Here is a 13,832-nt window from a genome sequence, read left to right on the forward strand (position 1 = left end):
GATGGAGAGGTCCAGGAAGGGGAGGGAGGTGTCAGAGCTGGTCCAGGTAAATTTAAGGTCAGGGTGGAATGTGTTAGTGAAGCTGATGAATTGCTCAACCTCCTCGCAGGAGCATGAGGTGGCGCCAATGCAGTCATCAATGTAGCGGAGGAAGAGGTGGGAAGTGGTGTCGGTGTAATTATGGAAGATCTACTGTTCTACATAGTCAACAAAGAGACAGGCATAGCTGGGGCCCATACGTGTGCCCATAGCTACCCCTTTGGTCTGGAGGCAGAGGGAGGATTCGAAGGAGAAATTGTGAAGGGTGAGGACCAGTTCGGCCAAATGAATGAGAGTGTTGGTGTAAGGGTACTGTTGGGGACGTCTGGAGAGGAAAAAAAACGGACGGCTTGGAGGCCCTGGTCATGGTGGATGGAGGTGTAGAGGGATTGGATATCCATGGTGAATATGAGGCATTGAGGGCCAGTGAAACGGAAGTTTTGGAGGAGGTGGAGGGCGTGGGTGGTGTCTCGAACATATGTGGGGAGTTCCTGGACTGGGGGGATAGGGCAGTGTTGAGGTAGGTAGAGATGAGTTCAGTGGGGCATGAGCATGCTGAGACAATGGGTCAGCCAGGGTGGTCAGGCTTGAGGATCTTGGGAAGGAAGTAGAACCGGGCAGTGCGGAGTTCCCGGGCTATGAGGTTAGACACTTAGATTAGATTACTTACAGTGTGGAAACAGGCCCTTTGGCCCAACAAGTCCACACCAACCCGCCGAAGCGCAACCCACCCATACCCCTACATTTACCCCTTACCTAACACTACGGACAATTTAGCTTGGTCAATTCACCTGACCCGCACATCTTTGGACTGTGGGAGGAAACCCACGCAGACACAGGGAGAGCGTGCAAACTCCACACAGTCAGTCGCCTGAGGCGGGAATTGAACCCGGGTCTCTGGCGCTGTGAGGCAGAAGTGCTAGCCACTGTGCCGCCCACTGTAGTCTTAGCACCAGGGGCCCGGATTTGATTCCAACCTCGGGCCACTGACTTGTGTGGAGTTTGCACGTTTTTCCCATGTCTGCATGTGTTTCCTCCCACAATCCAAAGATGGGCTTGGCTTTGCTAAATTGCTCATTGTGTCCAGGGATCTGCGGGCTGGGTGGGTTAGCCATGGGAGATTTGGGGATCACATGGGATGGGGTAGGATATTCTTTGGAGGGTCAGTGTGGACTTGATGGCTTGCTTCCACGCTAGGAATTCTGTATAAAAATTCTGTAATTGTACCAACTTGCTCCTCCACCTCTGGCAGCTTATTCCATGCGTGCAGCACCCTCTGTGTGAAAAAGTTGCCATTTTAAATCTTTCCCTTCTCACCTTAATCCTACACCCTCCAGTTTTGGACCCTCCTACCCTGGGAAAACTAGTTTGGCTGTTCACCCTATCTATGCCCCTCATGATTTTATAAAGTTCTATAAGGTCACCCCCTAAGCCTCTGCTCCCAGGGCAAATTCAGCCTCTCCCGATAGCTCAAACCCTTCAACCCTGGCAACATCCTTGTAAATAATTTCTGTATCCATTCACGTACAACAACATCTTTCTTCTTGCAGGGAATCCAGAATTGAACACAGTATTACAGAAGTGGTCTCACCAATGTCCTGTATAGCTGCAATACACATGCCTGATAATTTTGCAAGCATTATTTTACTACATATATCAACTAGTCCACCTGATACATAAGAGTATGAGGAAGGGGATGTAAGTAACTGGAGTAGAATACCAGAAACACTGGTAATCCTCTGGAGTTCAAATCCTGTGGTAGGAAATCTCTCAATAATCATGAAACAATAATGGTAAAACCTCATCTGGTTTACTAATGTCCAGTATCTAGTCTGGCCTACAGGTTTCCAAACCCACATGAATATGATGGACTTGTAATTGACCTATGAAACTGACTTGGGGATGGGTTATTTTAGATCAAAGTTATGTTGTTAAAAAGGACGAATTAATAATCATTGTTGTAAAAGAATCTTTAGGGATCTGTGACCACAATGTGACAGATGGATTGAAAATGAGGTAGTTCAATCTAAAATAAGGGTGTTAACATTTGAATAAAGGAAACTGACTTGTTGGCTGAGATGAATTGGGAAAATACATGAAAAAGCCATGATGTGTATAGGCAGTGGAAAGTCTTGAAAGAACTCCTACATCACTTACAGCAAATCTCACAAAAGGTCAGTTAACTTTGGCTCTTAGCAACAGCTCATTGTATGTCTGTTTTCAACAGACCAAACAAAAAGCTCTGGCATTACTGGACCAGTTTAATGATCATGTCAACAAGGAGCTGTCATCAAGAATGAAGCAATTCTCATTGATATTTGATATTTTCAAAACTAACCGATGACAGTAGATGGTTACTAATATTTTGAACTACACATTCTAATGCTGGTATTTTGATTATGGGCTGTTTAACAAAAAAAAATGTTATGGTATTTTGCAATTCTTGCCTTGTTTCTTTTTATTTTGGTGATCAATGGAGCACAAAGACATGAAAAGTATTCATAATATAACATATTATGATATAACATATACCCACTAATACATACAGCACATATATAAAGTCACATAGTCCACCACCATCTTGGATCAGTAATGTCAAAAGCCTAGTATGTAGACAAAGTTTACAAAGGCCCAGAAATGTCAACTTAAATGGGTAATACTGTGTCAATAATTTGGATTTGGGGACCAAATATTTCTAAATTTGCAAAAATTATAAAACTAAGTAGCGATGTGTTGTGAAGAAGATATAAAGCAGTTTCACAAAGAAATGGATAGTCTTACTGAATGGGTAGGACATAGCAGTTAGAATATAATGTGGACAACTATGAAATTATGCACTTTGCTAGGAGGAATAAATGTGTGGACAATTTATGAAAAGATGAGAGGATGTATGTAAAGAGACCAGGTGTGTTTGTCAATAAAGCTGTTTTTGTCATTAACATAGATGATTTGGATGCGAGCATAAGAGGTACAATTAATAAGTTTGCAGCTGACACCAAAATTGGAGGTATAGTGAACAACGAAGAGGGTAACCTCAGATTACACCAGGCTCTTAACCAGATGGGCTGAGAAGTGGCAGATGGAGTTTAATTCAGATAAATGCGAGGTGCTGCATTTTGGGAAAGCAAATCTTAGCAGGACTTATAAATTTAATGGTAAGGTCCTAGGGAGTGTTGCTGAACAAAGTGACCTTGGAGTGCAGGTTCATAGCTCCTTGAAAATGGAGTCGCAGGTAGATAGGATAGTGAAGAAGGCATTTGGTCAGAGTATTGAGTGTAGGAGTTAGGAGGTCATGTTGCGGCTGTACAGGACTTTGGTTAGGCCACTGTTGGAATATTGTATGCAATTCCGGTCTCCTTCCTATCGGAAAGAGGTTGTGAAACTTGAAAGGGTTCAGAAAAGATTTACAAGGCTGATGACAGGGTTGGAGAATTTGTGCTATAGGGAGAGACTGAACAGGCTGGGGCTATTTTCCCTGGAGTGTCGGAGGCTGAGGGGTGACCTTATAGGATAAATAGACAAAGTCTTTTCCCTGGGGTCAGGGAGTCCAGAACTAGAGGGCATAGGTTTAGGGCGAGAGGGGAAAGATATAAAACAGACCTAAGGGACAACCTTTTCACACGAGGGTGGTACGTGTATGGAGTGAGCTGCCAGAGGATGTAGTGGAGGCTGGTACAATTGCAACGTTTAAGAGGCCTTTGGATGGGTATATAATAGGAAGGGTTTGGAGAGACATGTACTGGATGCTGGCAGGTGGGACTAGATTGGGTTCGGACATCTGGTCTGCATGGACAGGTTGGACCGAAGGGTCTGTTTCCATGCTGCACATCTCTATGACTCTATTCACAAATGACAACTGAAGAAAGTGGCAGAAAGGGTGATTGAAACTGGGAGACTGAACGCCTGTAAGGAACAGGACCGGTACAAGTGTATTAAGCACCCTCGGTGTATCCTCGTGTGCGCCCCTCCCCAAGTCTTATACATTGTCTATTGTTGGTTTATCAGGGATCTTGCATTAACAACCAACCAACATGCCCACTGCAACGCATATAGATAAGTATGCAGTTCCTTTAGTAACAAAGAGGAAGAATACATTGCAATGGAAATTATAGAGTCAGGAAATTGTTGCTCTTGACCAATTCTCTCAGCAATGGTTCCCCAAATGTATTAGTTCACGAGGTGTCATTCTCCTTCCTTCCCTGTTGAATATGCTTCCTTTTCAAATAACCATCTAATTTCCTTTGTATGCTTTGATTAGACCTACCTCCGCCACATTTTCAGATAGTGCATTCTATATTCTGCATGTAAAAAAAGTGGCAAAAAAATTAAGGGTTTTTTTCAGAAAGGAGGGGCAATTCACACTGAAGAGGATGTCACTGACCAGCATATAGTGAACGTTGCATAGGAAATACAGGTAATTACATAAGAAGGTATTAAACTTAATTGAAGCTAAGTGGAAGATATTCATAGATTCACATTTTGTAGCTTTTTAAATAACTTAACTGCTGACCACTCCTCGCGATACAGATCCCCTAGGTCGATAGTATTCTCAGACTGTGAAAGCACTGTGAATAATGCCTTTAGTTTCTCTCAGCTTCACCCATAAACTACGTTTCCTATTAAAAATGAGCAGAGCCCCTCATAACGTAATCACTAATTGGAATTTCAAAATGCTAGTTCAAATGGAGGCATAATTTGGGTGCTTTGAAACATTCCATCCACCTGGACAGTTGCTTTGGCATTAACAAGAGAGTCCAACCCAGAATGCACAAGAATGAGTACATTGCCATGGTTGCCAGCTCTAAAACTGTTGCATTACAAGGGTTAGAATCCCCAGGAGTGAATTAGACCAGCAGTGGGACAACAAAGTCCTCACTGCAACCATCACCATTTAACGGTCTGAGAGCAGGAGAGGACAAGCCGAACATTTTTTTTTTCTTTTTTAGATAAATTTGGTGATTCCAGCTCACCAAATTTATCTCATTTGGATATTCAGGTTTTGAGACTACGTCCATTGAAGAATTAACCAAGAGTATTTAGTGACACTCCTGTTTTTTTTTATTACTTTTTTTCTATCCCGAGTGGCCAGTGACAAGCAGTGCCCTTCACATCGAAGGGTGATGCTGCGACACTCCTGTTTTTTTAAAAAAATTATTCCCCCACACTACCGCCTGACTGCGGTGGTGCTTATTTTTTCCCCAGCACCCATGTTGTGTGTGTGCAGGTGTGAGACACAGTGAAAGACACAAAGTGCACAAATATTTATTTAATTTCCACCACCAGAGAAATAGGAAAACACCCGAGTGGCCTGTGACAAGCAGTGCCCTTCACATCAAAGGGCAATGCTGTGTGATCAAAACAGTGAAGGGGAGGGCAGGGACTAAATCAAGATAGAGTTGAAGGGGGAAATGATGCACTCCACTCCCTGCGCTGCCCACCTCTCCCTGAACAACTCCAGGGTGTTGGTGGACACCCGGGCCCTAACGGAACCGCGGAAGAGGGGCAGGCAGTCGGCCGTAACGACCCCCTCCACTGCCCACTGCCTGGACCTGTTTATGGCCAGTTTGACCAGGCCCAGGAGCAGACCCACGAGGAGGTCTTCAGACCTGCCCTCCCTCCTCCGTACCGGGTGCCCGAAGATCAGGAGCGTGGGACTGAAGTGCAACCAAAAACAGAGGAGAAGGTTTTTGAGAAAATCAAAGAGGGAGTGCAAACGCCCACACCCAATATACACATGGTCCACGGACTCCACAGCACCACAGAACAAGCAGTTGGGCTGGGAGTCCGCGAACCACCGCAATCTGCGGTTGCAGGGGACTGCTGCATGCAGCACCCTCCACCCCAGATCCCCGAGAGAAAGGGGTAGGACTCCCGCGTAGAGGGCCCTCCACTGGGGACCCCCACCGCCCGGTGGCAAATGGGCACGCCAAGGCGTGTCCGGACGGTGGATGAGGGAGAAGAGGTGGACGGTGTGCAGCAGCAATCGATACAGGGCACGCCTGTTAATGTCCTTGAACGGGACAAAATTAAAATTTCGGAGGCGGCTCAGGTTGTGGGGCACAGGCTCCCGCGGGAAGTACGGGACCTTGGGGCCAATGTGAAATTCCGTCCAGGCTCAAGCCGAACATTTATTTATTTGTTTTAATATTTTTTTTTCCTTTTTATTCCTTTTTTTTATTAACCCCCACACTACCGCGTAACTGCGGTAGTGCTTATTATTTTTATCCCCAGCACCCATGCTGTGTGTGTGCAGATGTGAGACACAGTGAGAGACAAGGTGTACAAATCTTTATTCAATTTCCACCACCAGGAAAAGTAGGAAAACACCTGAGTGGCCTGTGACAAGCAGTGCCCTTCACATCAAAGGGCATGGTCCACGGACTCCACAGCACCACAGAACAAGCAGTTGGGCTGGGCGTCCGTGAACCACCGCAATCTGCGGTTGCAGGGGACTGCTGCGTGCAGCACCCTCCACCCCAGATCCCCGAGAGAAAGGGGGAGGACTCCAGCATAGAGGGCCCTCCACTGGGGATCCCCACCGCCCGGTGGCAAATGGGCACGCCAAGGCGTGTCCGGACGGTGGATGAGGGAGAAGAGGTGGACGGTGTGCAGCAGCAGTCTATATAGGGCACACCTTTTAACGTCCTTGAACGGGACAAAATTAAAATTTCGGAGGTGGCTCAGGTTGTGGGGCACAGGCTCCCGCGGGAAGTACGGGACCTTGGGGCCAATGTGAAATTCCGTCCAGGCTCAAGCCGAACATTTACTGGGACTAGCCAGATTTGTGATTGGAGGAGCAGCGATTGCTCTTTCAATCATAGATTTCTTTTTTTCCCCACAGTTGCAGTAAAGTACCTCTAATCACGGATTTCCTATCTTTGCTTTTACTCCTCCACATACAGAGTCTGTGCTTCCAAAGGTAGCTCCACTTCCCCTGCTCTCACTGCTTCTCCAATCACTGCTCTGCACTTAGTTAAACTGCCATTGCTGAAAGTCATTACTGACAGTTAACAATTTTTTTTAAAACCACCTGACAGTTGCTGAGTGGAAAGGACCTTCAGGCAGCTTTGTAGTTCAGCCACCAGACTTAGCGAAAATTGGGACTGTTGGTGGTCTTGACAGTCTTCTGTAAAATTACAGAGCTACTCACAACTGAGAAGTAGTATTCCTGCATGCCACTACTCCAAATTTTACTTGAAAGCCATCATTGCATTTCCTATTTGAAGTGGCCACTTATTTTACCTGGTGGCTGCACCAGATCTGAGACTGAAAGAAAGGAGTTGATAATGTAGAAGAATGAAATCGAATGAGGTAAAGGACCTTATTCATCTGTGGCTGTTTCAAATGGTGTGAAAGTAAATTGCATGGGCATGCATCTAATACTTTTACACCACAGTGATCTTATTCCATTAGTCGTTAGGGGAGACCACTCTGATCTTTCACATTAAAAAGATTGCAGAAGAAAAAGACCTTGAGTTGGAAACCAAATATTGGGATCATTGCCCAGTTTTGAATCTGCTTGACATTCAATATTTGCTTTCTGGCTGAATTTTACTAGAGACAGCCATTTAATCCTTTGTGTCCGTGTTCACCTTCCACTTTGGGATAATGGCAGGCTCCAGAGATGGGAGCTGTGGAATATACAGTCAGCTGCAAGGGGTGGTGGATGGTGTAGTAGTGTTGCCATCAGCATTGTCTACCCTTGTTTGGGAAATAGGACACGGCTGTAGAAGCAGGAAGGTTCTGGAATTTTCCCAGTGTCAGTTCCTTCCAAAACCTAGGAATCTTTTTGCTCAATATGTCCTTGGGTTTGTTTGAAATTATATGAAGCTGTATTACTTATAATGCACATTTAAAAAAAAAACAGACACTGTGTGCTTGTGAGCATTTGTGTTTTTATTGCTTTAATGCATGACCACATGCTCATCTTTATTTTCCTATCCTCAGGTGAAACTGCTTCCATTGTGGTGTTTCTGTTCAGTTCTGTAATAAACTTTGAAATTTTAAGTCAAATGACTTACACACCAAAATCATAATTTTGTCAGAAGTGTTCCAGTTTTATTAACTTTTCTGTTGTGCTCTAAGAAAATTCACTGGGACTACTCAATGTTTTAGTTATATTTTGCAAAACATATTTTAAAATCTCAATAGTAATTTTAAGTTAAGAGAAACAACTGTTGCGTATCAACATTTGATTTATTCAGACAGTTGCTATCTATATCACTGATATGTCCTGATTTTAAAATCTGTAAATCACGACATGTTTTCCTAAGGGATGAACATACTGTCAGACATGAACATAGTAAACATAAGATGTAATTTTTTTTAACTTTCCATTTCACTTTAATGGTGACCTCTGGGGAAATGCTTTATATAGGTAATCATTTTTTTCTTTCTCTAATTTTTGCTAGAGACACATTGTTGACACATAGTGAAAGACAGCAATTAGGACGTCCCCTTTGTGGCTTTCGAATTTTAGATGTTGGTTGTGGAGGAGGACTGCTGAGTGAGGTATGATAAACAGTCGTGATTAATGACTGATCGATTCACAGTTTAGATAGAGATTAGAAAACATTTTACTGGCAACCTGCATCATTTTAGCACCTTAACTCAGTAAAATGTTGAAGGTTAGGGACCTGGAGAGTAGATGACAGGAATTATGACCTTTTGCGTTAGATCAGAACTGTCCACTTACGACCTTTGCTTCGAACACTTCTTTTCCCCCTCCCCCACACACCCAATTGAAGAACGAGCACAGAAATAATAATTCCTAGTATAATGATAATTCTTAAAAAGAGTTCTGGATTTCCCTCCCAATGACATCATAGGTGTAACCACACCACATGGGCTGCAGCGGTTCAAGAAGCAGCTTGCCACCACCATCACCTCAAGGGCAACCAGGGACAGGTATTAAGTGTTGGCCCAGTCAGTGATGTCTACAATCACATGAGTGAATTTTCAAAAATAATAGAAATATTAAGTTAAAAAAGAAATTTAGAAAAATGAAAAAACAGAATTTCTGATTAGGTGGCAAATGAATTCTGATTAATCAAGGTGTTACTGAGGAGAATGCATTAAGGAATGGTTATCACTAAAGCATTTACATTCAAAAAGAGGACTGTTTGCTATATTTCCATTAACTGGTATCAAATAGCACACCTCTTCAGTTGTTTGCAACACAGCACCGGCCACACAAAAACAGCATGTGCTTGCAAACCTCACAACATTGTGCTCGCATTCCAAGATTGGGTAACACTTATTGAACAATCCTGAATGTGTAATTACACTGAAATCTAATTTAAGATCATCAGCCAGGCTCGCATTGCAATCACTCGCCAAAACTTGCATACGTTCATATACATAGACATGGAGAAAGTGAGGACTGTAGATGCTGGAGATCAGAGCTGAAAAATGTGTTGCTGGAAAAGTGCAGCAGGTCAGGCAGCATCAAAGGAGCAGGAGAATCGACGTTTCGGGCATAAGCCCTTCTTCAGGAAGGGCATATACATAGACGTGTTCTCTCTGAACAGAGACAACATATCTAGGCATTGCATCTTTTTCAAATAGGCAACAGCTGAATAGCAATCATTCTTTCGTGCATCAGTCAAGATGCTGTCATAGACGATCAGAATGCCATTGCCAACCAAACATGATACTTTTAATACCTTAGAATTCTCAATTTAAGAACTTTCTAATTCTATCACATTTGCTGCATCTAACTTGCTGCTTTCTGCTCATCGAAACTCCCATTTGCTGCCTCTCTTCTGACACTCTCATTTCCCCTCCTCCTTACCACTCCCTTCTCACAGCCCTCTGCTACAAAGAGCCTTGTGGACCCCACTAGCCGTTCAGCAGGGTCACCAAATAGACAGTCCTGGTTAAATTAAAAAAAAACAGAATTTCTCACTGCCTCAAATATCTATGCAGTTCTCCTGTACAAATGATGTGCTTCCTTTAACAGATCTGTTACCATATGTTCACTGCCATGTAAACTGGTTGTGCCCCTTTCCTGGCATGATTTTAGGTGTATTCATTGGGTTCTGTACACTTTTTTTTCTTTAAGGAAAGTCATTTAACTAATGTTATTTCTATGGGATTTTGTTTTTGTCTCTTTTCATATTGGTTATAAAATGGTGATTGTATTTTCTCCAGGTAAACATTGGTAATTTTACTTTTGACCTGTTTAGCCTCTTGGTAGACTTGGAGCGATGGTCACAGGAATTGACCCTTTGGAAGATAACATCCGACTAGCGGAAGTACACAAGTCATTTGATCCAGTCCTGAAAGAACTGATTCAGTATTCAGCCTGCTGTCTCGAGGAAATGGCAATGGAGTCACCTGGAAGGTTTGATGCTGTTATAGCCTCTGAGGTTGTGGAACATGTCGGTGATGTGGAAACTTTTATCGGATGTGCTGCCCAGGTTTTAAAGGTATGGTTTAAAAAAAATCCAACCTAATTCACAGAATCTGGGCAACACTGAAGAGAAGCATTTATTACCTACCAAATGACTGTCAAGAAAATGGTGGTGAACTGCCTTCTTAAAATGCTGTCATCCTGTAATAGAACGTATATAAAAAGAGAGTCAGGAGTTGGACCAATCGTGTATAATTTAAGAATTTTACTTATAGCAGTCTTGTAGATGCTGTAACCGGAAACAGTTAAACGTTGAGAATTGTTCATTAGGGTTTAAACCATGGCAAGAGAATTTAGCTCACTGCTGTTGACCTGTGCTCGAAGTGGAGGATTGTAATTCATGCTTGTTTACTTCTCTTTGACACCATATTGTTGTCTGAAGACAATCAACTTTGATAAGTTGCTGCAGTAATTTGATCTAGCCATGGCACAGAGTTGACAATGTATTTGCAAGTGAGATGGTGTGTGACTTGGATAAGAACTTGGAAGGTGGTGGTAGCACCATCCATTTCTTCAAAGTGGCAGAGGTTTGGGAAGAAGGTCAACAGAACATTGGCAATGTTCTGCAGTGTACCTGGTTGTTGGTACATAACTGCAACCATGTAATTCTGTTGCTGGAGGTTGATTATTTTAAAGTGGTTGCTAAGTACAGGATGTACATAAGACCATAAGACATAGGAGTGGAAGTAAGGCCATTCGGCCCATCGAGTCCACTCTGCCATTCAATCATGGCTGATGGGCATTTCAACTCCACTTACCAGCGTTCTCCCCGTAGCCCTTAGATTCTTGTTGTCTCGAGGAATTATCAATCTCGGCCTTGAAGACATTTAGCGTCCCGGCCTCCACTGCACTCTGCGGCAATGAATTCCACAGGCTCACCATCCTCTGGCTGAAGAAATGTCTCCGCATTTCTGTTCTGAATTGACCCCCTCTAATTCTAAGGCTGTGTCCACGGATCCTAGTCTCCTCGCCTAATGAAAACAATTTCCTAGCGTCCACCCTTTCCAAGCCATGTATTATCTTGTACGTCTCTATTAAGTCTCCCCTTAATCTTCTAAACTCCAATGAATATAATCCCAGGATCCTCAGCCGTTCCTCATATGTTAGACCTGCCATTCCAGGGATCATCCGTGTGAATCTCCGCTGGACACATTCCAGTGCCAGTATGTCCTTCCTGAGGTGTGGGGACCAAAACTGGACACAGTACTCCAAATGGGGCCTAACCAGAGCTTTATAAAGTCTCAGTAGCGCATCTCTGCTTTTATATTCCAACCCTCTTGAGATAAGAGACAACATTGCATTCACTTTCTTAATCACGGACTCAATCTGCATGTTTACCTTTTAGAGAATCCTCGACTAGCACTCCCAGATCCCTTTGTACTTTGGCTTTACTAATTTTCTCACCATTTAGAAAGTAGTCTATGCTTTTATTCTTTTTGCCAAAGTGCAAGACTTTGTCTTTGGAAAGGCAAGGAGTGATAAGGGATAGTCAGCATGGCTTTGTGCGTGGGAAATCATGTCTCACAAACTTGATTGAGTTTTTTGAAGAAGTAACAAAGAGGATTGATGAGGGCAGAGCCATTGATAATATCTATATAGACTTCAGGCGTTTGACAAGGTTTCCCATGGAGACTGATTAGCAAGGTTAAATTTCACGGAATAAAGGGAGAACTAGCCATTTGGATACAGAAATGGCTCAAAGGTAGAAGACAGAGGGTGGTGGTGGAAGGTTGTTTTTCAGACTGGAGGCCTGTGACCAATAGAGTGCTACAAGGATCGGTGCTGGGTCCTCTACTTTTTGTCATTTACATAAATGATTTGGATGTGAGTAAAGGAGGTTCAGTTAGTAAATTTGCAGATAACACCAAAATTGGAGGTGTAGTGGACAGCGAAGAGCGTTACCTCAGATTACAACAGGGTCTTGACCAGATGGGCCAATGGATAGAGAAGTGGCAGATGCAGTTTAATTTAGATGAATGCGAGGTGCTGCATTTTGGGAAAGCAAATCTTAGCAGGACGTATACACTTAATGGTAAGGTCCTAGGGAGTGTTGCTGAACAAAGAGACCTTGGAGTGCAGGTTCACAGTTCCTTGAAAGTAGAGTCGCAGGTAATTAGGAAAATGAAGAAGGCTTTTGGTATGCTTTCCTTTATTGGTCAGAGTATTGAGTACAGGAGTTGGGAGGTCATGTTGGAGCTCTACAGGTCATTGGTTAGGCCACTTTTGGAATATTGTGCGCAATTCTGGTCTCCTTCCTATTAGAAAGATGTTGTGAAACTTGAAAGGGTTCAGAAAAGGTTTATAAGGATGTTGCCAGAGTTGGAGGATTTGAGCTACAGGGAGAGGCTGAACAGGCTGGGGCTGTTTTCCCTGGAGCATCTGAAGCTGAGAGGTGACCTTATAGAGGTTTACAAAATTATGAGGGGCATGAATAGGGTAAATAGGCAAAGTCTTTTTGGTGAGTTGGGGGAGTCCAGAACTAGAGGGCATAAGTTTAGGGTGAGAGGGGAAAGATATAAAAGAGACCTAAGGGGCAATGTTTTCACACAGAAGGTGGTACCGGTATGGAATGAACTGCCAGAGAATGTGGTGGAGGCTGGTACAATTGCAACACTTAAGAGGCATTTGGATGGGTATATGAATAGGAAGGGTTTGGAGGGATATGGGCCGGGTGCTGGCAGGTGGAACAAGATTGGGTTGGGATATCTGTTCAGCATGGATGGGTTGGATCAAAGGGTCTGTTTCCATGCTGTACATTTCTAGGAGTCTATGACTGTAATCAAGCAGACTGTTTTGTCCTGGATGGAGTTGCATGTCTTGCACATTATTCGAATTACATTTATGTACGCAAGTGGCAGGACATCACATTTTTGAATTGTGCCTGGTAAATATTGGAAGGACATTTGGGAGCCCCTCCTAAACCCTCTCAGTTCAGGGCTTCAGCCATGCTACCACCATGAGTCCTAAGCCAGGCCCATCAACTGCAGCCTCACCACTGCCTTCCCCCACTGTCACTGCCAAAACAGCGAACAGGGAAAGATGTGGCCAGCCTGAGCAGGGGACAAACCCGAATGCTGCCTCTGCTGCTGCTGCCTCCCCTGCTGCTGCTGCTGCTGCTGCCTCCCCTGCTGCTGCCTCCCCTGCTGCTGCTGCTGCCTCTGCTGCTGCTGCTGCTGCCTCTGCTGCTGCTGCCTCCCCTGCCTCTGCTGCTGCTGCCTCCCCTGCCGCTGCTGCTGCTGCCTCTGCTGCTGCTGCCTCCCCTGCCTCTGCTGCTGCTGCCTCCCCTGCCTCTGCTGCTGCTGCCTCCCCTGCCTCTGCTGCTGCTGCCTCCCCTGCCGCTGCTGCTGCTGCCTCCCCTGCCGCTGCTGCTGCCTCCCCT

At 44.2% G+C, this 13,832-nt stretch overlaps 1 protein-coding gene across 3 annotated transcripts in view; it reads left to right on the plus strand.

Annotated features, from left to right (window-relative positions):
- The window catches only part of coq3 (coenzyme Q3 methyltransferase), a 34,545-nt gene that overhangs the window by 11,890 nt on the left and 8,823 nt on the right, over positions 1-13,832 (plus strand). For all 3 annotated transcript variants that reach the window (XM_060820753.1, XM_060820762.1, XM_060820774.1), the window contains exons 3-4: positions 8,451-8,550; positions 10,227-10,469. In XM_060820753.1, the coding sequence (XP_060676736.1) occupies positions 8,451-8,550; positions 10,227-10,469 (343 nt within the window). The remainder of the gene's footprint in view (positions 1-8,450; positions 8,551-10,226; positions 10,470-13,832) is intronic.

Source organism: Hemiscyllium ocellatum, chromosome 3 (genome assembly GCF_020745735.1).
Source record: "Hemiscyllium ocellatum isolate sHemOce1 chromosome 3, sHemOce1.pat.X.cur, whole genome shotgun sequence".
NCBI lineage: Eukaryota > Metazoa > Chordata > Chondrichthyes > Orectolobiformes > Hemiscylliidae > Hemiscyllium > Hemiscyllium ocellatum.